General features: G+C 32.9%; 1 protein-coding gene across 1 annotated transcript; it reads left to right on the top strand.

Annotated features, from left to right (window-relative positions):
* The first annotated feature begins 967 nt into the window (after positions 1 to 967).
* LOC123693082 (tubulin alpha-1A chain-like) lies at positions 968 to 26,256 on the top strand. The gene is made up of 10 exons (XM_045638035.1): positions 968 to 1,058; positions 16,937 to 17,159; positions 21,948 to 22,120; positions 22,443 to 22,571; positions 22,983 to 23,153; positions 23,588 to 23,791; positions 24,650 to 24,705; positions 24,934 to 25,030; positions 25,286 to 25,398; positions 25,926 to 26,256. The coding sequence occupies exons 1-10, from the start codon at positions 1,056 to 1,058 to the stop codon at positions 26,107 to 26,109; spliced, it is 1,353 nt and encodes a 450-aa protein (XP_045493991.1). The 5' UTR covers positions 968 to 1,055; the 3' UTR covers positions 26,110 to 26,256.
* Positions 26,257 to 27,083: the final 827 nt, after the last annotated feature.

The raw sequence follows: 27,083 nt of genomic DNA, 5'->3' as shown, positions 1-27,083 counted from the left end.
TGGGTTGGATACAAACTAAATGATGATAAACAACACTGTAATGTAAATACCTAATATTACATTGTTATTAAAAGGTAGCTCGATATTATTACTTAATCATTTCGATGTTGGAAACACGCTTTTCTTATAAAATCGAACTTAAGACTCTATGGAATTAAAATTCAATTTTTACAATAGATCCAATTTGAAAAAGACAATAATTAATAGTTCAACTTTAATTATATCATATAATATTGAAATTTAACATCCGCACATTAATTATATTTGACCAATTTTTATCATTTCAGGAAGCAAATTAGTAAAATTACAATAGAATAAAATCAGATGTTTAACCATACAATGTGTAATGAATCTATTAATAACATTAATTTCCTTATATTACTCATTGTTCCCAACAAACTGAGCCGAAAGACAAGCCCTGTCTGTAGTGTGTCCACTAGTGCATATTATAGCTACACGATACGGTGTTATTCTGAATCTAGACCTAACTTGGATGCGATATCGCTTCGATCTCGTTTCGATTAACAGCCTATTATATCGGTTTTCAGCGTTTCTTCGGGAAAAACAATACATTACAAAACTCTATGATATTTTGAGATGTAGAGTTTTTTTCTTGGAGTTCTTTCAACTTTATAAAAAATTTATCTGTCTATTTATTACATTCCCTAATCAAAATCAATCGGTCTTTACTTCCCACATAATTAACTATACAAAAACTATGGCCACAACATACATACAAAAAAAACTACAGTGCCCAGTAGAATCAAACATCTTTTAACCATGAATCGTCATATCTTTGTTTTTACCTCTATCCATCCTTCGAAATGACTAATCTCCTCATCCCAAATCCTCTTTTTCCCTATCAAATTCAAAACTATTCAATTCCATACAAACCCACAATTCCAGAATAGTCCCGGCGCATATCCCACGTTATATAAAAGCGGTGAACACCACGCACCACCACCAGTCCGGCCCGGTGCGTTGCCTAGCGAACTCGCCACGCCAAAACCGCTCTTATTGTTCAAGACTTGACAAGACTTAAAAACTAAAGCAACATGGTAAGTTAACTTTTTTTTAGTTAGTAAAAAAAAATAGAAAATAGGCTTCAAAAAATATTTATTTATTAAATAATATCACATAACATTATACTTAATATAAAATATTGTCGAGTCCTTTGAATTTTTCAAAATCTAGAGCAGACCTTTATTAAATAGGAAAACTAGAAAACTGGCAAAATAATTATTATAATAAATCCGTACCTTAATTAATTAATTATAACGTAAATTAATTTTCTCTTTAATTGTGAAAAGCTTATAAAAATGTTTTATCATTACTTGTAATATACTGTACTAAATATAAAGTAATATTTAGGTGCTCTACTATGCTCTACCTTTTAATTAAATTAAATAAAATTAAAAAAAATATTTTTTATTCCTTATTGTAGTTAAGTAGGTACCTTTAGGTATTTTGGCATTGTATATATGAATAATTATATTCATCTAAAATATTAAACTACCTACTTGTATCATTTGTATGTGCTAGTAACTTCACCTTATGAATTAAATAGCGCAATAGGTGATATAATAATATTATCGATAGATTTCAATCGATTCGTAAATAAGTGATAAACTACTATTAATTTGCAAAAATTAATTATTTTATTCTGTCATCTGCAAAATTACATTGGAATCTCAATACCAATTTCGCGATTGACTGATCAAACTAATTTCAACGAGCCGTTAAAGCTTAATAAGTTTCGGATAAAAAAGTATTATACTAAGATGTGTTTATTTGATGCCAATTGAAAAACAATATTAGTTGCCGACCGTAGTTGGAACGAAGGAACAGTAAAAAATGAGTAGTACTTAAGTAATTTTATTTTCTTATTTTTACCCTAAAATTGTATAAAAAGTAAATATATCACTTCAAGCGGTATTTTTCAATTCAACAGCGTTTATAAACGAAGTTTATTTAATTAAATAAATGTTAATTAATTATTTTAACCGCAATTTAATAACCGCGATTTAATTTTGATATCCTCGCTCGTTCGTTTCATTTATTTTATCTATTTTTTTTTCTGTACTGATGTACGGGTTAATGTTTTGGTTTTAATTTTGATATTACAAGTGTTATATTTAAAAAAAGTTCAAAGTCTGTCCCTGATGCTTTGCCAAGTTTGTAAAGTCCACTATATCCTAGAACAGCTCTTACCGATTCCTTGATCCTTTGTTCCTTGAAGCATGTTTTATTCAAGCCGATAAATATTAGATCGGGAATAAGCAATTAGTTCCCGAACACACAATGCATACAGACAGACTTCGTGACAAACAATGCAGCTATTGTTTATGCAACCGCCTTATTGAGGGGTTCACTATATACGTACAATAAATCGGAAAGTGGAGAAATTAAAATAAATAAAAAAACATTTTTTTCGAAATGTCTCTGATATTGTAGGTAACCACGCTATTAACTCATCAAAAAGTTTTCCGAAGTTTTTTCAGTGAAGAAATTTTATGCAATCGATCCATCTATCGATCCATCTCAAAGGTGACTGATATAAGTGATCTATCAACGCACAGCCCAAACCACTGGTCGGATCGGGCTGAAATTTGGCATGCGGATAAGTGTTAGGACGGTGGCGCGGCGGCCCCTTAGAAAGGATTTTGATCAATTCTACCCCCAAGGGGATAAAATAGAGGATGAAAATTTGTATCATGTTTAATTATCTTTTCCACACATAAAAACTAAACTTAATTCCCAATACATTCGCATTTCCATAGAACATTATTTTGTAATTAATTTTATAATGTATATAGAGTCGAAATTATTAGACAGAGTCCCTATTGTGGTCCCTATGCAATTAATAAAAACGTCAATAATTTTAGTGTTGTTCCTTATATACTGGCAACATTATTCAACAATAGCCTTAGCAGTAAAAAATAAAGTAAAAATGTCATTTCAATATCTCACCACAGATAAAACCTAACTGTACTTTACAATAATTTATTGTCGCGTGAAAGCGTTTAATCAGTTTTTGCAAGATATCGACCCAACGATATAAGTTGCATCCAACACGTTTTCGGTCAGTGCAGTGACCTTTGAACGAAGAATTGGCGGGTAAATATTTGACAATTTTATTGTTCAGAAACAGCTTTCAACTTTCGAATCGTCCCGAAATATTATGTAAATAAGAAAAAAACTCTATTTTCATTATTCTGATTCCAATAGGGAAAAGAAAGAGGTAAAAAAATATTAAAAAATACATTTAGGGTAGGTTAGGTAGATATATCATAGAATTTAGAAAGATATTTAAAATACATGCGACGCAATAAAACAAGCTCTCTGGTAGCCGTACAAGCTTTTATATTCAGCTATTTTAATCAATTAAATAGATATATAAATACACATATAATTACACTACAGACAATACGTGGGTGTGAGCTTATCAGATTATCCATACCTAAGTTATTATTATTAGGTAACTATTAGGTACAGTAGCACGACTTTGTCTATAGAAAACTTTAATATAATATTATGGACGTTCCTACATAATATATGCCTTTTATTAATATTGAATAAGGTGTCAAAGAAATATCGATTAAGTGTGTTATTAACTATCTACAAATAAGCTTTTGTATTGCGTCCAAATTGCGTCAAGTTATTTCATAAAATAATTGAGACTGGGAAATAATATCACATAATATCGGTCAATTAAAATGCTGTCCTTTTTTAGAGATTATTATTTTATTATAGTCACATTAAAATAACGTGAAAGATCTGTTACATTTTTACAATTTAATATTTTTCTAAAAATTGTGTGTAAGTAATTATTTGCACAAGTTTACTAAGTGATTCCACTGAAAGCTCTACAGTAGAGCTATCGCCAAAATATCAACAAGGTCGTATTTTGCGTAACTTAATTAATTAATATCATAAACCGAGCCTATATTTTATTATAATATATGTAATACCTAGATAATAAAGTACGTTATTAGCTCTTATTTTTTTACTCTATCTTCGCGATTTCGCCTGCTTTGTCTAGAATACAGATCTCTTCTGTATAATGTAGTGATTAAGCTATAATAAAAAATGCAGATGCAAGCTTTAATTAACATCTACTAATACATATACTTCGTATACCTAAGTATTTTAATAATTAGCTTTTGGAAGCTTCGAGTGACGTCACCAGCCCCTCCCTGTGACTCATCCCTATTTGCATGTCACTTGGGATTCAGTTACAATTATTCCAGATATTTATTCAGCGGTTATCCGTTGTATCCAATTTACGAGGTTTTTAACCTCTGGATAGTTGGGATATTTTAATGGTATTCATTGAAAAGTTTTAATTATTTTTAAATATCAATGACAAACTTTACATCACTTACGTTTTTATTTCTTGTGACCTTTTAGTTATCATCATCATTTGATAAGCAACTTAAGTTATCTATCATCTATATTGTTATGAATAGTCAGAAAAAATAAATAATTAGGTAGGTAGTTATATATTCACGAAAATATCAAAATAATCTTCTGGATAAATGATTATTTTTGTAGGGACTAAAATTTAAACTGTAAAGTTGTATTGTTAGTTGTTACGTATTAGATCAGCCGTATGTACCTAGTGTAGGCAAAATAGATATCTTTGTTACAATGATTCAGAGTTTCAAGAAATCAATGTCTCAAATTAAAAGTCTTACAAAGAAATCCTTATTCACTTTGTTTTGATATTCCGCGTTATTTGATTCATATTAATTATTATACAATGTAAACAGATGGTATAACCATTGTATTTTATTTATTTTTAAACCATTATTTTATTGTGTAACATCTTTGTAGGTAAATATCCTATACTAACTTACTTATAGGTAACTAGCTTTCCGCCCGCGGCTTCGCCCGCGTTTTCAAAGAAAAACCCGTTCCCGTAGGATTTCCGGGAAAAAACCTATCCTATGTCCTTTCTCGGGTATCAAAATATCTCTATACCAAATTTCATGCAAATTGGTTCAGTAGTTAAGGCGTGATTGAGTAACAGACAGACAGACAGACAGAGTTACTTTCGCATTTATAATATTAGTATGGATAATGTCAGTTTTTTTTATAAATAACGCGATCGTTTAAGCTTTTAGATAATAACCAAAGGTATTGGATAAAGATACTACATGTACATTCTATTTCATTGATGTATCTTTTCAAAAAAGTAAAAAATGGTATGTACTTAAATTAATACATAAACCTACGAACCTATCATAATATATATGTATTACCTACTACTATACCTAAGCCTGCATCTTTTTCAGAATTTACCGCAAAATTTACATAAACATAACACTATTTTTTAATAAAATAAAACAGGTTGAAAATAAAATTTTAGCGACCAGAAATAACTCTTGCGTTCCAAAAATTGTAATTTTTTTCGCTCGCTTATGACTACCGTGTAAAAAAACTACATAGCGTTAGAATACAATGTTCACGACTGCGGCAGGCCACATCGGACAATAGTTATTATGAAATGTTTTTGCCTTTTTTGTCAGCAGGCGTCTCGTGCCGGACAAAAACCACAATGGGTGTCGGTAGCAACGTTGTTATAAACTATTTATGCCTCTGAAATAGTAGCCTTATCATCAACTTCTTTTCTTATTAAATATTTTCAAAGGACAACGTATCTAGTGCACATATATTATGTATGTTAAACTAGAGGGTAGTAAGGTATTACTATTAATTTAGTATTTTAGTAGTTTAACGTTCATATGGGCCGTAGTTTTAAGTTATCGGTATTAAGACCTTTAACTGTAACTACATTTGTTGCCTGAAATAAAGAAATAAATAAAATAAATAAATTACATAAACTTACATGTTACATAGTTACATGTAATGTATACTACACAGTACACAGTAATAGTTAGAAAGTAGTACGTAGTAAGAAAATAGTCTCATAAAGTAGAGTCTAGAGACATAGGGTCAGAGAACAGAGATAGATATGTATTAGAAAGCTTACTTTTGATTTCATTTCATTTCAAGTATAAAATGTATAATATGATCGGATTTAAAATCCTGCCTATTCACAGGAAATATTAATTAGGTATGTACTTTATATTTTAAGTTAAAAGTAAATCAGTTTGTAAAATTGTTAATGATAAACAATTAACTGATTTTTAGTACAAATCAAGAGTTTAACATTCCTGTAATCCACCAAATAAAGTGTTAAGTTCGATTCACTATTGTCAGTTTTTATGATGTTTTTTGTATTGTTACTCCGACGTCGGAATTAACAGAGTACATTGAACTCGGCTCTATAACTTGGCTTGCAGTAATGTAGATTTTGATAGCGATTTGTTCCTAGACATTTCTGCATAAAACAATGATGTATTGATTTAATTATAGATAAATAAACGTGTTTTATTATCTTCATTTGTCTGGCTAAGTGTTAGTTACGTTGTTCTATACAAAACGCAGATTATATTCGTCTCAAATAACTACATAGACAGTAAAATTTGATAAAATTATCTTTAGATAGTAATTTTCTGATAAAATTGGATCAGGAAGTAATAAATATGTATAATTAAAGCATCTTATTATGATATTAATTGAATCGAGCTAAAACTTTTATAGAGCTCTTCATTCAATACTAGCTTACCGCCCGCGGCTTCGCCCGCTTTGTCTGAAACCTAATAAATTATATACTAAAACCTTCCTCTTGAATCACTCTATCTATTAAAAAAACCGCATCAAAATCCGTTGCGTAGTTTTAAAGATTTAAGCATACAAAGGTGAAAGGGACATAGGGACAGAGAAAGCGACTTTATTTTATACTATGTAGTGATGATAATAACCTTTGTTAACATAAATGACCAGTCTTCAAGTGCCTAGAAATACTTTCAATTATTCCTACGAATTTTGTGTAAAGAAAATAACTAGAAACCAAGGAAGACCATTAATTTCGTGTAAATAGGTATTCCGATAACCTGGTTGACTGGACGTTTTCAGGGCACCTACAGGAAACACTGGATTTAAGTCACTGCTGTCTAACATGCTATTTAGTATTTACTAGCCTTGCTTTTATCTAGGATGTAGGTACTTACTGTATTCCAGATTGTAATCTAGTATTTTATTTAGGTAAATAGGTACATAATAATATCCTGATTCGAATCACATTGAAAGCGAATATTGCTAATCAGTAACTAAACAGTTAAAATAAATTATAAAACAAAATCTATCTCTAAACTAGCAATATAAATTTAAAAATTATACCACTATGTTATCAAATACCTACTAGGTTTATGCAAAAATTCCCTTTACTTCAGACATTCTAGGCATCCTAAAACTACACTCTTTACGTTCCCAAATAAAAAGCCGTAATATTTGCTTACGTAAGGGCTTGTAACCCTACCTCGATGTAGGGTGCTTCGCCCCTGTGGAAAGGGCTTTTAGGGCATCGGAAGCGTATGTACTAAGTATCTACACTGTTAGACCTAGGGAGTGCTCTTATTACATGAAGGGCTTTGTAATGAGTCTAGGTAGGATGAAATGAATTTTTGACAGCCCTTTTTAATGCATACGATGAGCTAACATTTTAATTGTTAATCAATAAGATTTGTTTCGAAATTGAAAATTTATGGAATAAATATCTTGAAGTATGGAATGAATGCAACTGTAAGAACTTTTTGAAATATTACATTTATTAGCAGGATAATTAAAATATAAAGTCAAATTAATGAATCTATATTTGTTATATTCTACTACTTTAATGTTGCTACATCATAAAAACGATTACACGATTAATTGTTACGATTAGAAAAGTCACTAAAAAAGTCATGTTAATTCACAAACCAAAAGTGTCATGTTAATTCGATACTATACAATAAATCTTTCAGAAATAATTAATGAACACAACTTCAATGACGTGTTTTTAGTCGTTTAAATCGAGTCAAGGGTCGCTTTGTTAATATACTTGCCATTTATTAAATAAAAGCAAAGCCAAGTTTTTACTTCTTTAGAGAAAAAATGTGCTGACTCAGACTCATTTATAACAGCGCCTGGCTCTACGGTCATTTATGATATTTAAACTAAATAAATTCTTAATTTGTTGCCATACAAACCTTTAAAATGATTTTTTGTTTCGTGTTTTTGTAAATTTCAAATATCATTAATCTTATATAATTATATTGGCGCTTAAAAAAGTGGTAGAAACGATTTCCAGAAATTTCTAGTCATCGTAGTCATTTTACCTTACATAGGCCATTTTAAATATGATATATTTAAGTACCACGAATGTAATTTGATTGTAAGTGTACCTACGATTATAATGTTCACGCAGCATATCATAATATACTTTCTTCTATTTTTTCAATTATCTAACTTATTATAATAATATTATGACCGTGATTATGTATCATTCATAATAAGACTTCAAATTTACTTAAATTATTATAATCAAACTTTTACTAACTTTCCACCCGCGGCATCGCCCGCGCAGAAGAAAGAAAACCCGCATAGTTCCCGTTCCCGTGGGATTTCCGGGATAAAACCTATTCTATGTCCTTTATCTCGGGTATCAAAATATCTCTATACCAAATTTCATGCAAATTGGTTCAGTAGTTAAGGCGTGATTGAGTAACAGACAGAGTTACTTTCGCATTTATAATATTATATTAGTATGGAAAAATAGTTTTTTTTTTTAATATACCTCGTGTGTTCATAAGTTTTGAGACGAACTTTGTAGTTAAAAAATGAGATAAAATGTCACTGGTTGATATTTTTTTCTTTTTCCAATTTTGAATTTGGAATGTTTACTCTTAATTCCTTTGATTTTCAAATTCATTTCTTTCAATTTTCTCGTGATGGAGGGAACTAAAGAATTACGTGCGACCGTAATTTCGCTGTTTAAGGCGGGGAAAAACCCAATGGAGATTTTCCATGAGGTGAAAATTTTTGGTGTGAGCCGTAACTTCGTGTATTACACTATCAAACGATACAAGGAGACTAATTCTTTGCAAGATCGCCAAAGAAGTGGCCGGCCACGCTCTGTGAGGACGCCTGCGAACATCAAAATCATCAGAGAGCGACTTCGCCGAAATCCATGTCGCACTCAGAAAAAACTCGCACTGCAGACTGATATTTCGCGCGTATCAATCAACAGAATACTAAAATATGATCTTAAGGTAAAGGCGTACAGCCGTAGGAAAATTCACTTTTTAAACGACCGGCTTCGTAAATTGCGACGCGAACGTTCTCCAATACTGCTTAGGAGACACGATGCGAGGAAAATACTCTTTACTGATGAGAAAATCTTTACTGTCGAAGAAAAGTTCAACCGACAAAACAATAAAGTGTATGCCAAAAGTAGCAAGGACGTCCCACCTTCTGCACGGAATGTCTTGCGTACTCATCATCCGGCTAGTGTGATGGTATGGTGGGGAGTTTCGTATGAAGGTGTCACTCCGCTGCATTTCTGCCAACAAGGTGTCAAGGTGAAAGCCAAGAATTATCAAAGTGATATTTTAGAGCCTGTTGTGAAACCCCTGTCTCATACTTTATTTCACAACAAGGATTGGGTTTTCCAGCAAGACTCAGCGCCATCTCATAAGGCAAAAACCACCCAAGCTTGGTTGAAGGAGAATTTGCCGGCCTTCATTGCGGCTAACGAATGGCCCTCCTCCAGCCCAGACCTCAACCCGCTGGATTATTCTTTATGGACTGAATTAGAGCTCAGGGCCTGCCGAAAGTCCCACCGAAACTTGGAGTCACTGAAGCGAGCTCTTGTCCGAGAGGCAAAGCGAATTCCATTGGAAAAGATTCGTGCCGCTATAGATGACTGTCCAAATCGTCTGAGGGCTTGTATAAAAAATAAGGGTGGACATTTTGAGTAAAATTGAAAGTTTATTGTTTGTTATTACTGACTTAATATGTTGTATAAATTTTAGAATTATAAGTTAAATATTACAAAAGATATGCAACTTTTATTTCGTCTCAAAACTTATGAACACACGAGGTAAGATCCTATTTATAATCATTATAATAAAAAATAGTTTTCTAAATACCCATACACCATATTAACATTATAAATTGACTAAAGCTAAAATACTAAACTCATTTTAAACACATGTCCGTCACAAACTATATTTTATATAAGAAAAAACTAAGTAAACTAAGTAAACTTCTCATAATGAAACTGCCTTCCGATAATGTCTGATTTAAAAAATTGCTCTTGTACGTAGCACGGTGTGGTACCAACGATATCATCAATCAATGTAGAAACATAATAGGCTAAGTTACTGTGCCAAATTAATACCTGGATCTAGGTTAATTCGATTCTTACGATCTAGTGTCAAAATTGTGGTAAATTATGGAATTCTGGAAGTTCATTTCACCGAAATATTTGGAATAGAATTATAATACCTAGGTACCGATTCACTTCATGTTGTAGCTAGCTGCGCCCCGCGGTTTCATCAGCGTGGCTCTGCTCCTGTTGGTATTAGCATGATGATATATTATAGCCTTCCTCGATAAATGGGCTATCTAACACCGAAATAATTTTTCAAATCGGACCAGTAGTTCCTGAGATTAGCGCGTTCAAACAAACAAACTCTTCAGCTTTATAATATTAGTATAGATTCCAATTAAATATCTATTGACTAAAATGTTCTTTTTATGTCATGGTAAATTGGCAAATAAAAAGCTCTTAAAATGTGTTCCCAAACAGTAGAGTTGTTAAAGAAAATTGATGTCATTAATTGTGAAACAATTGACAATAAAGATGTTTTTTAAGTATGTAATCGTTTTCAATCGAATAAGTGTGGGTGTGTTTCCATTTTGGAAATAAATCGATTGATCTGCATTGAAATTGTTAAACAATTTGTTTTATGTAAATTAATGTTTCGTTTGTTAAATGACTTGGTAAAGTTTTAGTTTAGTTTTCAGTACCTATGACCTTTTAAGATTGATTTTTATTGATTATTGCTTAGGATTATAGTTTCAGTAATTCAGATGTTTTCATTTTCAGTTTCAGACCATTTTTCATAACAAGAAATTATAAATTATTTAAAGAAGATCTTTGAAGCTTTTATTATACCTAATATCGTAATAGTTTTGAAGGTATAGATAGGTTTACAAATGTTTAATTCAGATCAATAAATCTTCAAGTAATACAGAAGTAGTTCCACTTGAGCGGGTATAAACAAAGACGGATTTAGCAGGCCGCTGGTTGCGCCTGCGCAGCCAATGAAGCATTCCCATAATATTGGGCCATTTCCTATCAATTGTATTCTTCTAGTGTCCTTTAAAGTTAAGCTAGAATGAGTGTTTGATATAATATGTATGGAATTATAGGTATATTTAATTAATAATTTAACACGTTTTAGAAAAAATGACTGCATGTAGTCTAGATCGATTGGTGTGTTTCAATTAATATGATACTTGTTACAGTAACATTGGGACTTGGGTTATGGGTAAATGAAAATGACAAAAAGAGATAGGTAATGTTTTTTTTAATGCGTTGATATTTGCATAGTCTCATAAGTTCTTTATAATTACATAAAAATAAATGAAGTACTTGTAAATTCCTATTTTCAAAATCTGCTTGCTAACTAAAAAAAAATGTTGTGTGGTTTTATGAAACCACGGTAAAAGTGAAACTTTTTTTCACACAATAGAGTATAGACATTTAACTGAAAATTATCGTATTTGTAGGATAATTATCGTACGTATCGTGCGTGACGCGACATGCGCTACACAGACCAAAAAGTTTGAGACGATGTAATAAAAGTTTCACTTTAAAATTAAATTTTCTACATGATTACAATTCAAAATACTTTAAAATTAGAATGTATTACTGAAAATACCCATATCAAAGTAATCGATACTGCATTGTAATTGAAAATAACTTCACTACCATCTATGCGTGCATCAGTAACAAAACCACCGTATAACATGAAAGGGGAAAATCCCTGGAAACAGAAAAACAAAGGATAAGTATATGCTTCATATGAATAATTTCATAGATTCCCATCTATTTGTATTCATTGTATTCAAAAAATGTAAGCATTTATCCAAACAGCCTGTTTGTTGTTATTTTTATCGATCTTTAACAAAATCGTGTGTATTATTCGTTTAGAAACCTATTTTTAGATTTTTTTTAATCTACTTATTTCAATTCGAAGACAAGTTATTTCCGCTTATATCTCAGAAGGCAGAGCTACGACGTCGCAGGTATTGATACTTGTGATATGAAACCAGATCCAAACCAGCTGCTTCACCAAGCATGTCCGTTTGTTCATGTGTAACGAATGATGATGTTACATTAATAGCTTGCCCAGTCTGCATCCATTTGAGATTATCTTCGAAAATCTGAGAAATATGCGTCATGATGATTAATATTTTTGTCTTTTGCTTTTAGTTTGTAAAGTCATTGGTACATAACTACCGACCTTTCCCCGTTTAATTTTTCTAATTAAAACTTCTTTTTCTTAACTTAAAAGATAGGTACATAGAGTGAGACGTTTGCTCTATGACGAATATATGCAAACCCTGGTACGTCAGCACTGAACATAAGTTTTGAAAACACCTTTAAGGTTATTTTTCATCACAATAAGTTCATTGTTTTGATATATACAGTCTAACAATAAAACAAAACAAAATGCCAGTTTTAAGGCTTTACAATTATCATCTTTCCTATAGACGCAAACTAATACCGTATCCATTCCACATTTATGATAATCATAAACATATCATGGCAGGCAATTCGTGGCTGACACGGCGTTTTTCAGTCCTGTAATGGAAGTTCATTGAACTTAACCCTAATCTTGTGCTTTACAAATTACCGTCACGCACGGAACGATTAGCTTTGAACAGCTGATGTATAGATATTTTCTGTAAAGTTATGCGTGTAATGACATAGAATAACCCCTGTTTTTATGTCAAAGTTCATGTACTAAGTTGTTAGGTCTTTTCTTAATAATGAACGATTTGACTAAAATTTACCCCGGTATTTTAGTCAACGCTAAATTCAAATTAAGCTGACCTGCCTATTTTAAGGTTTCAAAAGTCACAGATTACAAAAAGAACAACTAAAGAAAGTCTTGTCCTTAAAAGCTCTATTGAAAATTGATACACTTAATTCTATAGTTTAATTTAATAGGATTAATTATATAATTACATATTCAACATACATATACCTACCGTATTAAATCCGGAGAAACTGCTATAAAATGTAAATATAAAATATTTCCAATGAAAGTGTTGATGCATTAACGTGATTAACATATTCTTGTGGTCTGCACGTTTTCCGCCCCATTTCATGCTAAGTGCATTTGCATTGCCTCTTTACTATTTCACTTTGAATATTTTCATTTATAAAGTACTTATACACCACTATTTTTAAATCAGTACAAAAACTTTAAGGACATGTTAGCGAATACTTTATTGTCGTGATCATGATGTTAGAATTACATAATATCGATAGATAGCAAAGATATAATCATTTGTTTATTTAAGAAAGTCTCACTAAAATCATAGACACATTGCAGAGTTCATTCACTTATTCATTGATAGTATTACCTAACCTTGGGCAATAAAATGAAACAAGAGATGTAGTTACCAACTTTATTTATTTTAATTTCCTAAATTCAAATCTCCCCTTCATAGGTACTTCATCCGGGCTTAGGACCGGCATAATTACTTTTTTACAATAAATTAAATAGGTACGTAGGTATGCAATTACAAAGCAAACAATATCAAAATCGAATTTTGACGTATAAATTAAGAAGTTAGAATCAGCTGTTTTTTACAATACCTAATCTGTATTGAAAGAAAAAACGATTTTGGCGTGTTTAAGAAGTTAGAATCAGCTGTTTTTTACAATACCTACTCTGTATTGAAAGAAAAAACGATTTTGGCGTGTTTAAGAAATTAGAATCAGCTGTTTTTACAATACCTAATCTGTATTGAAAGAAAAAACGATTTTGGCGTGTGAAGTTAGAATCAGCTGGTATTTACAATTATCTTAACTAACCTTACAAGTATTTCAATAATAAAATTGTCCTTCAAAATGTCCACCACCATTATCAATACACAGACGTGCACGTTTTATTAAATTGTTTTTTAACGAGAGAAGTAAGTAGGTATGTTTTTTTGTCTTTTCACTTCATCCAATATGCGCTGTTTTAATTATTGTTCGACACTAACCGGCTCACTTTTGTTCACTTAATTTCACTCCACAAAAAGAGGTCCAAGGGTGTGAGATCAGGTGAGCGAGGAGGCCAAGCAGCAGGCCCGCCTCGACCGATCCACTGACTTCCAAACTCCGCTGTGAGAAATTCATGAACCGCAGCGTTATTCGACATTCGTACTACGTCGAGGATCCTCTTAAAAATACGCTAGTACATTACACGTTAGCATTTTGTGACAACGCCTGCTGGTAAGCATTTACCACGACGGTTCGTACATTTGGCGATCGAGCGTTCGGGACTCAGGTACTATTATCTGTACATACGTACTGCTGCACTCGCATTTTCTCCACTCAAAAAGAACGCACGAAGCATAAGTACATAATCCCGTGATATGAATTGATATGATATTGTACCGGGAAAAACGTAAACAAACGCGACGAAAAAAAGCAAGTTTTCACTTCCGCTAACAATTAGGCACTGTTTGTCCGTTGTCGCAACGCGTTCGGCGTTGGGGTGCGAACTGCGAACTGCGAACTGCGACGCGGGCGCAGGCCACAGAGGGAAAGGGGGTGGCGGGGTGAAGGATGGCGAGCTTCGACGCGAGTTTGCCGGAATTTATCAATGGAGCTGTCCAGCGGACCTATTCGAAATCGTACGCTAGAAAATTACAACACAATTATACCTAGTGTGGGTCATTGACTAAGAATAGGTTTAACAATTTTTACATATTTATGTGGACAATTTTGGGACATTTCTGTTTGTTAGTGTTTTTAATTATTTCTTACACAAATATGATTGGTTAAAGGTACTTAACACCCTGTAAAATTTTATGTACTGATTAAAAAATAGTGGTGTATACACCACTATTTTTTAATCAGTACAAAAACTTTAAGGACATGTTAGCGAATACTTTATTATCATTTATATGATGTAAGAATTACATTATATCGATAAATAGCAAAGATATAATCATTTGTTTATTTAAGAAAGTCTCACTAAAATCATAGACACATTGCAGAGTTCATTCACTTATTCACTGATAGTATTACCTAACCTTGGGCAATAAAATGAAACAAGAGATGTAGTTACTAACTTTATTTATTTTAATTTCCTAAATTCAAATCTCCCCTTCATACTTCATCCGGGCTTAAATAACTTTAAATAAGAGGTATGTAATTACAAAACAAACATCAAAATCGAATTTTAGCGTATTTAAGAAGTTAGAATCAGCTGTTTTTACAATACCTAATCTGTATTGAAAGAAAAACGATTTTGGCGTGTTTAAGAAGTTAGAATCAGCTGTTTTTACAATACCTAACCTGTATTGAAAGAAAAAACGATTTTGGCGTGTTTAAGAAGTTAGAATCAGCTGGTATTTACAATTATCTTAACTAACCTTACAAGTATTTCAATAATAATCGTCCTTCAAAATGTCCACCACCATTATCAATACACAGACGTGCACGTTTTATTACTTAAATTGTTTTTAACGAGAGAAGTAGGTACGTTTTTTTGTCTTTTCACTTCATCCAATATGCGCTGTTTTAATTGTTCGACACTAACCGGCTCACTTTTGTTCACTTAATTTCACTCCACAAAAATAAGGCCAAGGGTGTGAGATCAGGTGAGCGAGGAGGCTAAGCAGCAGGCCCGCCTCGACCGATCCACTGACTTCCAAACTCCGCTGTGAGAAATTCATGAACCGTAGCGTTATTCGACATTCGTACTACGTCGAGGATCCTCTTCAAAATATGCTAGTACATTACACGTTAACATTTTGTGACAACGCCTGCTGGTAAGCATTTACCACGGTTCGTACATGTGACGATCGATCGATCGATCGATCTGTACATAGGTACGTACTGCTGCACTCGCATTTTCTCCACTCAAAAAGAACGCACGAAGCATAAGTACATAATCCCGTGATATGAATTGATATGATATTGTACGAAAAAAAAGCAAGTTTTCACTTCCGCTAACAATTATTAGGCACTGTTTGTCGCAACGCGTTCGGCCTTCGGCGTTGGGGTGCGAAGTGCGAACTGCGACGCGGGCGCAGGCCACAGAGGGAAAGGGGTTGGCGGGGTGAAGGATGGCGAGCATCGACGCGAGTTTGCCGGAATTTATCAATGGAGCTGTGCAGCGGACCTATTCGAAATCGTACGCTAGAAAATTACAACATAATACCTAGTGTGGGTCATTGACTAAGAATAGGTTTAACAATTTTTACATATTTATGTGGACAATTTTGGGACATTTCTGTTTGTTAGTGTTTTTAATTATTTCTTACACAAATATGATTGGTTAAAGGTACTTAACACCCTGTAAATTTTTTTGTACTGATTAAAAAATAGTGGTGTATAATTGTTTGTACCCATGGGAATATAGTTCGATTTGAAATGTAAAATAAAGTATAGATGGGCCGATATCTATGATTATTACTATGAGTTTCAATTTTCTATTCCAAATATCGGACTGATGATTAATTTACATAATATCACACGTGTAGGTGCGTGCTCTTTATTTTCTTAACCTTCCTCTTTAATTTTACCTGTTAAAAAAACATTTTAAATAACATTATTATTTGTTATAAAGATTAATAATCTTCAATCAATAATTAAAATTAAAATTCATCTCTCCAAAAAAAAAATCAATACCTATATTATTATAACCAATATTTATTACGACAACCTTCTGCACTACAACAAATCTTGTTCACATATCACCAAGAATAAAAAAGAACCACCTCAATACAACAAATTATTTGCCCACAGAGGGAATGCATCTCAGTCCACATCGGGCAAGCCGGCGTGCAGATCGGCAACGCCTGCTGGGAGCTGTACTGCCTGGAGCACGGCATCCAGCCGGACGGGCAGATGCCCTCCGACAAGACGCTGGGCGGCGGGGACGACTCCTTCAACACGTTCTTCAGCGAGACCGGCGCGGGCAAGCATGTGCCGAGGGCTGTGTTCGTGGACCTCGAGCCTACTGTAGTGGGTAAGTGACAGATGCCCTACAACAAGACGCCTGGTGGCGGAGACGACTCCTTCAACACGTTCTTCAGCGAGACCGGCGCGGGCAAGCATGTGCCGAGGGCTGTGTTCGTGGACCTCGAGCCTACTGTAGTGGGTAAGTGACAGATGCCCTACAACAAGACGCCTGGTGGCGGAGACGACTCCTTCAACACGTTCTTCAGCGAGACCGGCGCGGGCAAGCACGTGCCGAAGGCTGTGTTCGTGGATCTGGAGCCTACTGAAGTGGGTTAGTAAGAGTACTTTCATGATTTTATAGAGCAATATTATGCTATAAAGTCAGTTAAAAATTGACATACCTATAAAAAATGAAGATTTTTATACTTACGTCTTTCGTCATTGGAGCCTTTTTCTTTTAAAGATTTGACACAATTTCCCGTTGAAGCTTTTTGGGTTTATGATATAATTTTAGAAGTCTCTAGTAAAATAAAATAAACCAGTTGAATATAAATTATCATCGAAGTGAAAAAATACTGCATCATCATGAATAATGATTTCTAAATCGAATGTAAAAAAACTTAGAGAACTTAGAATTAAATAAGCTTTCTAAGCTGAGTGCGCTGTAATAATCATGACCACAAATAACTTGCTTGTCTGGAGTTTTTATAGTAAGTATATATGTATCTAGTAAGTAGGAACATATAATCAGAATACTAAATGTAAACTTTTAAAATCATTTCACAAGGCTCATAGAAAATTATATTATACAAATTCTATAGGACGATGAACGTCGAAACCTTTAGTGATAAAAGCTTAAAGCACACTTATGAAAAGTTGTTTAATAACTTCAGCCATTCGACAAATCATAATTGAATGTACATTATTATATTATATTACCCATATTAATGCCTGTAACATTTCCCAAAATAGTCCCGAAAAGCTCGAAGCTCGAATCATACGAGTGTGCTCTTGAAGTAAGAACTTATAAGTTAGATAAGACGACCATTGAACTTGTTCAAGAGGCAGCTATTACAGTAACGTGTCATTACGTCTATATTCCGCACTGTACTTACCTAAATCGAGGATCTGGCTGACAGGGCTGCTAACAAAAAAAAATGCCTTGCTAACAAAAAAGTTCTTGATGATGTTTTTTTTTGCTTAGAGAAGCAAAATGAAAACGATGCCTTTCTTGGAGACATTATTCGACATTTTTTCTTTCTTAGTGTTTCATGTTGTTAAAAATAATTTGCTGTTTAAATATGTACTTAAATCCAATAATCTTACGATTAGCTAATTAATTTCGGCAAATGATCGAAATATACATTAAAATTTAAAACAGCTATATGCATATTGCATATGTAGCTTTTTGAAATTTTATACATATTATTAAACTCAATATGAATAACAGGTGACAACCCTATAGCCACGTTATAACTCATCAAATTGCTATTTTCATCACTCGAAGCACAAATATAAACCCGTCGATCGAAACATTGAAAATGTACACAATTTACGATCAAATTACAATGTTTAGCTACCTACTACAGTTAAAGGGAAAATTGTTTTAGTGATGATGGCGTTATTACTTACTGATACTTAGTTCGTATTATAGAGGCTTTAAAAATAAAATAATAGTTTTCGCTCTTTTATCTTTTTCTAAACAAATTAAAATCTTTATCGAATACATTTGAATTGTTTCCCAGTTTATATTATGTATCTAATATAGGTAATTTGTACCTACGATGTTTTTCTATTTCAAAATAACATAGTACCTACCATTTATGTATAGTCTATGATACCTACGCAATAATATTCACTGCGGTTAATAAATAGCCTATAAAAACGATCAATGTATGCTATTCATAATTCATCCGTAATTGTTAGTATAGAATACAGATTATAATTCAATATGAAATAATAATAAACGATTGCCTAAATAAAAATGTCGTTCATGAACGATGAAGAAAATTTCGTCAGGCTGTATTCGTTTCCAATAATATTGCCTATATTTTTGAATACCTACATAAATATTATTTCTAGTTTGAAACAGTTATAAAACAGCTTACAAGCAGGAAAGCTTTCAATCCACGTTTATTTCGGCCAACTTTCAGTTTCACATACTTTATTTCTTCAAAATTTACTTACGTATATAGAAAAAAGCTATCCACATTGACTATTAGATTATTGACATAAATATAAATAACATTAAGAAGTGCTATTTTTTGAAATTATAGGTTTTTAATTTAAAAACTTTACTTCTAACGTCGGCATTATACTAAACCCACGCCTAAGATTCTCAGAAGCAACAAATAACAATGCAAATACTTGCGTGTCAGATTACGCCTACAAAAAAATAGATGACCAATAATAATTACGACTGTATTTGATTCATTTCATAACATATCATGCGGCTGTATATAAAATAATTTGCATAATATACTATATATAATGCTATGCTCCGCCGCCCGTCTGCCCGTTACCTACATGCTAAGACCTTAGCTAAGACGATGAGATTTTGCAAAGAATCTGAAGAAAATTCTTTACGAGATTTCTTTACACTTAACTTTTAATTGAATTTTAATTAAAAATGTTTTATATTAAATTATATAAGTTTAAACTTAGAATAGCCAGCTCCCATTCAGAGTTTTATAAATAAGTAATACATATTACTTATTTACTTAAATATAAGTTTTTGAAGGCGCTACATTTTTTCCTTCGAAACTATTTAGCCTCGAGTAACATTTTAAATATATTTTAAGTATTCTGAAACTTACATAGCTTATTTAACTTCAATTATTCAAGACCTCATTCCCAGCTATTTAGGTTACTTATTCCAGCCTAGATTGAAAATTCAGAGAAACGGGAGCATGCCTGCGGGGCAGAGCGAATACAAGCTCAAAGAACTTAAATTTTCACGAGATGAATTCAATCTTGCCTTGTTCTTAATAAGATGCTTTTGTTTGACTTTGTATTGAAGAATAGGACTATATATGGCTTATATTGTACTTACCTATATATAGTAGCCTGACTTTGTAGAGACAATAATGCTTGCATAGAAGCGAAATGTTCGGTCTCTTTTAGTTATAGATAACTACTAGCGGTCCGCCCCGGCTTCGCCCGTGGTACATATTAACGTTTTCTCTACATAAGAACCATCCTCGTACTTCAAGGAATATAATAAAAAAAGAATTATCGAAATCGGTTCAGCCGTTCTCGAGTTATGGAATTACAACGAAAAGTGGCATTGATTTTTATATATTAGAAGATAAAGAAAATTCTGTCTGTTAACTTTGATTAACTTATATTTTAGATCACATATTTTTTTAAACATAAGTACATACTTTTATCTAAAAATTTTCAATATAGAAACAACAAAAACACGAACTTTAATTAAAATCATCCCTTTCGGAACCACTGTTTTCTTTATACATGACTAAGTACCGAGTCCCAAAAATAATGAATCGTCTCAAGGGCTGAAACATAAAACGAAAAAATTACCCTCCAGATAGGGGAGACTAGACATAGACAAACATGATGACAATACACAAAGTAATTAATAAACTGAAAACATATTACAATATCTATATTTTTAAAATTATGAAAAGGAATGTAATGATTTTTAATTACGACCCGACTCAATATATTAAGTAAGATCAACTGGTTCGATATTAACAAATTCTATTATGTTTTAGATATTATAATTATATAATAGTACAGTACAGTAATAGATGAGCATTTTATTGTACGACTATCGAATAATAATGTGAAGAACACTTGAGCGAAACAACGAAAGACTGCTAGACTTTTAAATGTTTATGTTTATGGTAGCGCCTCTACACTTTATTGTAGTTATTAATAATTATTACAATATGGATAATTAAATGTTGCTTTACCTGTTTCTAAATCAATAAAACAATTGCAAATAAAAATGCACTAAAAGCCAGTAATCAACACAGGCCCGACAAATCCAATTACGCAGTCTGCAGAACATTCCACCTCATTAACTGCCACTTGACTTTCTGATGGAATCACTGTTTTGTTCGCTTTGCCCACATGTGCTGGTCGTTAGTTATTCCTGGTATTTGCTACTGAAAGAATTTAATTAGAAGGGTTATAGATATCTATACTAATATTATACAGAGAAAAGATTTGATTGTTTGTATTGAAAAGGCTCCGAACCTACTGGACCAATTTTTAAAATCTTTATCAACATAATCCTACGTTATCCCTTAACATAGGTATTTTGTGATGTTTTTATCCCGGTTTAAACACGTGCGGAGCCGGGACGAGAGCCTAGTTTGTGATATATTCAAGCTATTGTTTAAGTACCTAGTTGGCGCAATTTCTGAAGCGAATTTCTGTGATGAAAAGTTTAATTTAGAAATGCAGTTACTTGGCTTTCTGATTGATTTGCGTACAGACATTCTACTTAATGAAGTTTAATTGCATTGATTGAGTGCAATACTTAATTAACCTTCGCAGACTTGCTCTGCTTCAGATTCTGCATAGTTATGTCCGATTTAATAATGAAATTTCTTTTCTTTAAATGTTTTTACCAGTTGCCATAAACAATCAATAAAATTAAGAATGTAGAGCTTCACACACACAGACACACATTGATATTGACAACAACTTTTAGGCGTATTCTTTTTAAGTATAAGTTCGATTGCATTATCTATTCAGCTTCACGTAAAAGCGAGAACGATTCATCATAATTATCATCATCATATCAGATGACAGATCGCTCTCTAATAAAATATAGAGCCCTTTAAAAAACCGTTTCATTCTCATACATAATTTTTTCCACGTCTAGACGAGGTCCGCACGGGCACCTATCGCCAGTTGTTTCACCCAGAACAGCTTATCACTGGCAAGGAAGACGCCGCCAACAACTATGCGAGGGGCCACTACACCATCGGCAAGGAGATCGTTGACGTCGTGTTGGATAGGCTCAGGAAACTTGCTGACCAGTGCACTGGACTGCAGGTTTGTTAATTTAGCTATTATCATGCTAAAAGGCTTAGTTCTAAGTTGATTTGTTAATTAATTGTTTCTGCATTCAAATGGTATCGAATATTGTCGTGGATATAATATTTTGTAACATAACATATACATAATATAACGTAGAGTCCTCCGCTGAAATTTTCTGTTTGTTCGCGATAAACTCAAAAACCTACATCACCGATTTACATTATGTTTTGACCAGCACAGCCTGGTTGTCGTGGAAATAAGAATATTATATTTTGTTTTTGACAACGCGAGTAAATCCGGCGGAAACTAGTAACTGATGTTTTATCTCTGTGTCTAGGGATTCCTCGTGTTCCACTCGTTCGGTGGAGGCACCGGCTCCGGGTTCACGTCCCTGCTGATGGAGCGCCTCTCCGTGGACTATGGGAAGAAGTCCAAGCTGGAGTTCTCCATCTACCCTGCACCACAAGTAAGTGTACTAATTTGTATCTAAATTTATTATATTTAATTTTGGAGATAGTTAATTTTGAATATGTCCCCGTCTTGTCAACTTCATCTAGTTGGATCTGCTATTTGATAGAAAGACTACTGTGTTAATTGAATGACGACATTTAATTGAATGACTAGGTCGAACGTTAAATTAACAAGTATCAGTCAAAGTTCAATTAGTTAGCGGATTGTAACATAGCCCTTTGAACAGAGCGGCATATTGTTGAATGACTAGCGTGTTCATCGAAAGACTACGGAATTTACTCCTTCCAAGGTATCCTCAAAAAGATGGTTGCGAGCCGACGGCCGACTTCTTATTTCCCCATTATCATAGAAAATCACACACTAAAACTTTAAATTTCTCATTTATTAATCTAATATTCTTCCCCAGGTATCAACAGCAGTAGTAGAACCCTACAACTCCATTCTCACGACGCACACAACGCTGGAGCACTCGGACTGCGCCTTCATGGTCGACAACGAAGCCATCTATGACATCTGCAGGAGAAACCTCGATATTGAGAGGCCGACATACACCAACTTGAATAGGCTTATAGGACAGGTAAGATATATCAGATAATGGAAATGTAGTGCAAAAATAAAATATTTAAAAGGTAGAGATTTTAATTTTAGAGAAATTCATCCAGTTTTTAAGATTAGGTTTTTAAAGTGTTGTTCTAAAACACTAATTCTCATTCAAAGCTCTATTTTCTTTGATCTTTCATTAAACAAAGTATCTCTTATCGTTTTACTTTTTAATTGTAAGTTATAACAAAAATCGTCTTACGTTATATTTCCCTTTATAGGTACCTATAAAATATACTAAATACATTAATTACCTGATGATTAATGATGTTAGCTCACCTTTTACCATTACTTTTAAAGTTATAACATTGCAATTGTTTTAATAATAGTGTTAATAGTACGTTGTTTTATTATGCAATCTGCATTGATACAATTTCTTAACCTAACACTAACCTAAGCACTATTCCACAGATCGTATCCTCCATAACCGCGTCCCTCCGCTTCGACGGCGCCCTCAACGTGGACCTCACGGAGTTCCAAACGAACCTGGTGCCCTACCCGCGTATACACTTCCCGCTCGCTACTTACGCGCCCGTCATCTCCGCGGAGAAAGCGTACCACGAGCAGCTCACTGTCGCTGAGATCACTAACGCGTGCTTCGAGCCGGCTAACCAGGTGAGTCATAAATAAAATATTTATTGCCAAAACGAAATTTAATAGTTATTCGAATTGCGATTACCAGGATCGAAAGATAGCTAGAAAGTTTTATTCGAGCTGGCTTACCAAGCGAACAGACTGCGAATCTATTAGAAACAGATAAGCTTAGTCCTGAACCCTTTTTATTATTTCACATTGAGACTGGTCTTATCAAAAGTATGGAAGACCTATCAGTCGGTCGAAATCATAATTATCTTGGCATTCTTGCTTACATTATATATTTATTTTTCACATTGATACTCAACATAAAATTGTTCAATAGATACATATTTGTTTTAAAACGATGATAAAATAACAAAGTTGAATCGATAATAGTTCAAAATAGTCATTTTGTCAAGAATACCATAAGATACAAAAACTAAGAGAGAAAGCTACAAAAACATTCAATTTACCTAAGCTTGGAATTGCTTGGAATAAAATATGCGCATTGCAGATAGGTCCTTATGCAATATTAATTCCGCTGGCTGGGATCCAAAAGCCTCCCTCATAACTTTTATGACGTTCTCAAGATTTCGAGCCTTGTACCTTATACTTTAATGATGCTTTAGAAATTTAATTCAGCTTGGAATATTACCGAGGTAAAAGAAAATTTAATGGAAAATTTATTCAGTCGACCTATGTATGATAGAATACGACTTAGGTAGTTAGATTAGTTTGGTATCGTAACATAGTTTGAAATATAAAACTTTATCCTGAAATAATAAATTGATATTGGCTATAAAATTAAAAGGTACTGATTGAAAACTCCTGTTTGTTGTGTAATTAGATTCTTTGTATTTCTATTAGATTTGTTTTAATTTTGTTTTGTAATTGCAGATGGTAAAATGCGACCCACGTCACGGCAAATACATGGCGTGCTGCATGTTATACAGGTTTGTATTCAAATCCTTATTAATAATTTAAATATTTGATCATTTTATAACTATGTGTAAAGTTTTTAACTTCATAAAGTTTGAAGAATGAATGTTTAATAATTTCATGAAGAAAATTTGTCTGAGCTTAAATTAACTTTTCCAATTTCGAACCTAAAAAAAGATTTTTATCTTCAGCCACTTTTCAGCCACTTCTTTGCTTAACTCTAATAAAATGATTTTCAACAGAGGTGACGTAGTACCAAAGGACGTGAACGCAGCCATCGCGACCATCAAGACCAAACGGTCCATACAGTTTGTGGACTGGTGTCCTACTGGGTTCAAAGTTAGTGCTTTTTGTAATTCTCATGTAATTTATGAAAATATAATATACGTGTGGCACTCGGGGACTGCCGCGGTAAAGCTATTGCATGCTATGCCTTCAAGCCACACCTCCGTGCCTGTCGGAATGGGGAGCGTGAGGTTTTTCGCAATTTCTGGATTCAGTCCCCGCGATCAAGGCCCGCGATAGAAGCTATGCAATAGCTTAAAAATATTTTTCCTTAATTAATTTCATATTCATATAATAATTATCATATAGGTGGGCATCAACTACCAGCCACCGACGGTGGTGCCGGGCGGCGACCTCGCCAAGGTGCAGCGCGCTGTGTGCATGTTGTCCAACACAACCGCCATTGCAGAGGCTTGGGCCAGGTATATTACACATATACACATTTTTTTATTTAGACCAAAAATCAAGATATCTGTTGCTCTTCGTTTTAATGTGTGAAATGACGATGTAATGCAATGTAATTACCAATTATGTAGATATATGTATATTTAGAGGTATTCTTGTGAAGTAAATGTCAGATAGTCGTGCTAAAGTTTTATGCTGATTAAAAATTTACCACTTTTCATTCTACAATTTTATATGTAGGAATATTAAAAAATGAGTGTAAATAAAAGCTCGACAACATGATTTTAAACAACTTTATTAGATATAATATACAATTAGTACAATTACAATAAATACATACCACATGGTATAAAATAAATGTCTTCTCATTAGAGGAATTCAAATTCAAATTAAATAATATTCAAAGCTATATAACGAAAGAGTTTCATCAAAATGCGTCTAGTAATTTTTGCGTGAAAATCGGATAACAAACAGACTTCCAGTTTTATTATATCTTATATCTGGATACTCAAATCTGTGTATTAAAACAATGTCTTTCCCACAGGCTCGACCACAAATTCGATCTAATGTACGCAAAGCGCGCTTTTGTACATTGGTACGTTGGCGAAGGTATGGAGGAGGGAGAGTTCTCTGAGGCTAGAGAGGATCTCGCAGCGCTTGAGAAGGACTATGAGGAGGTCGGGGTCGATTCCACTGAGGGGGAACTTGATGAGGATAATGAATATTAGAGGGGAGGCTGTGATGTGCGATTTATATGAGAGATAGAGAGAGACAAAGGAATATTGCCTATACCATAGAGATAATATAAATATGTACTTAATTAGCTGTGAATAGAGAATACTTCATAGAGGGAATCAGTATTTTGTCTCGTTCTGTAATCTGTAATACTACTATGTCATCAATGTATTTTAAGTATATAACATTATTATATTGCATTGTCCAAAAGTATTGACATATGTAGTAGATTTTACAGATTTTAAGTGTCTTTTTTGGAGATTCCGTCACTTTCAATGTAAAATGAAATAAAGTATTGATTAAAATCACTAAAATCAATAAATCGCACATCACTACAAATTTGACGTCTGACATCCACCATCAATGTTGCCAGCAATAAAATATTTTATCAATTTTCTACTAAATAAGTAACAAATAATAAGGGTAATATGAGCTTGTAAGAATGCTTATTAACAGTACAAACTTTTGAAATATAATTTCCATTTGAAATACAAAGTTTGTATAACTGTAACATTGTGTGAATTTATTTGCGGTATGCATTTATTAAGTATAGAGATCGTGATGATTAGATTTAGCTTTTCAATTTTTATCAAGCTAACTTATAGATTTTTATGTACTACAATATTGTATCAATATTAATTTATTTTTAATGCACAATAAAAAATTTACACTTTACATGTCGATGTTTTATTTTCATTCCCTTTTAAGAACTCTTTATTACTAAGTTGTTTTATAGATAATCTAGTAATTGTATATAAAGCCTATGGTTATTCTATAGATCTAGATCTGTTTATCTGAATACCAAAACAAAGCAAAAGTAGTTCAGCAATTTTGTGCGTGCCACAGATATTCAAATACTCTTTTAAAAAATATTTTTTATAAGGATAGGGTATTAATGTGAATTATTATGAATGAGAAAGAAAACACATATCAATATTTAAATTTCCTAATTTATTTACAAAGTTAA

Source organism: Colias croceus, chromosome 7 (assembly GCF_905220415.1).
Source record: "Colias croceus chromosome 7, ilColCroc2.1".
Classification (NCBI taxonomy): domain Eukaryota; kingdom Metazoa; phylum Arthropoda; class Insecta; order Lepidoptera; family Pieridae; genus Colias; species Colias croceus.
Note: the sequence above shows the minus strand (reverse complement) of the source record. Positions and strands in the feature narration are given on the sequence as shown.

Excerpts from the sequence above, each read along its gene's own strand:
- LOC123693082 (XM_045638035.1), top strand. Across the intron at positions 22,121-22,442 it reads ACCAGTGCACTGGACTGCAG|GGATTCCTCGTGTTCCACTC; the intron begins GTTTGTTAATTT and ends CTCTGTGTCTAG. Across the intron at positions 25,031-25,285 it reads GGTGTCCTACTGGGTTCAAA|GTGGGCATCAACTACCAGCC; the intron begins GTTAGTGCTTTT and ends ATTATCATATAG.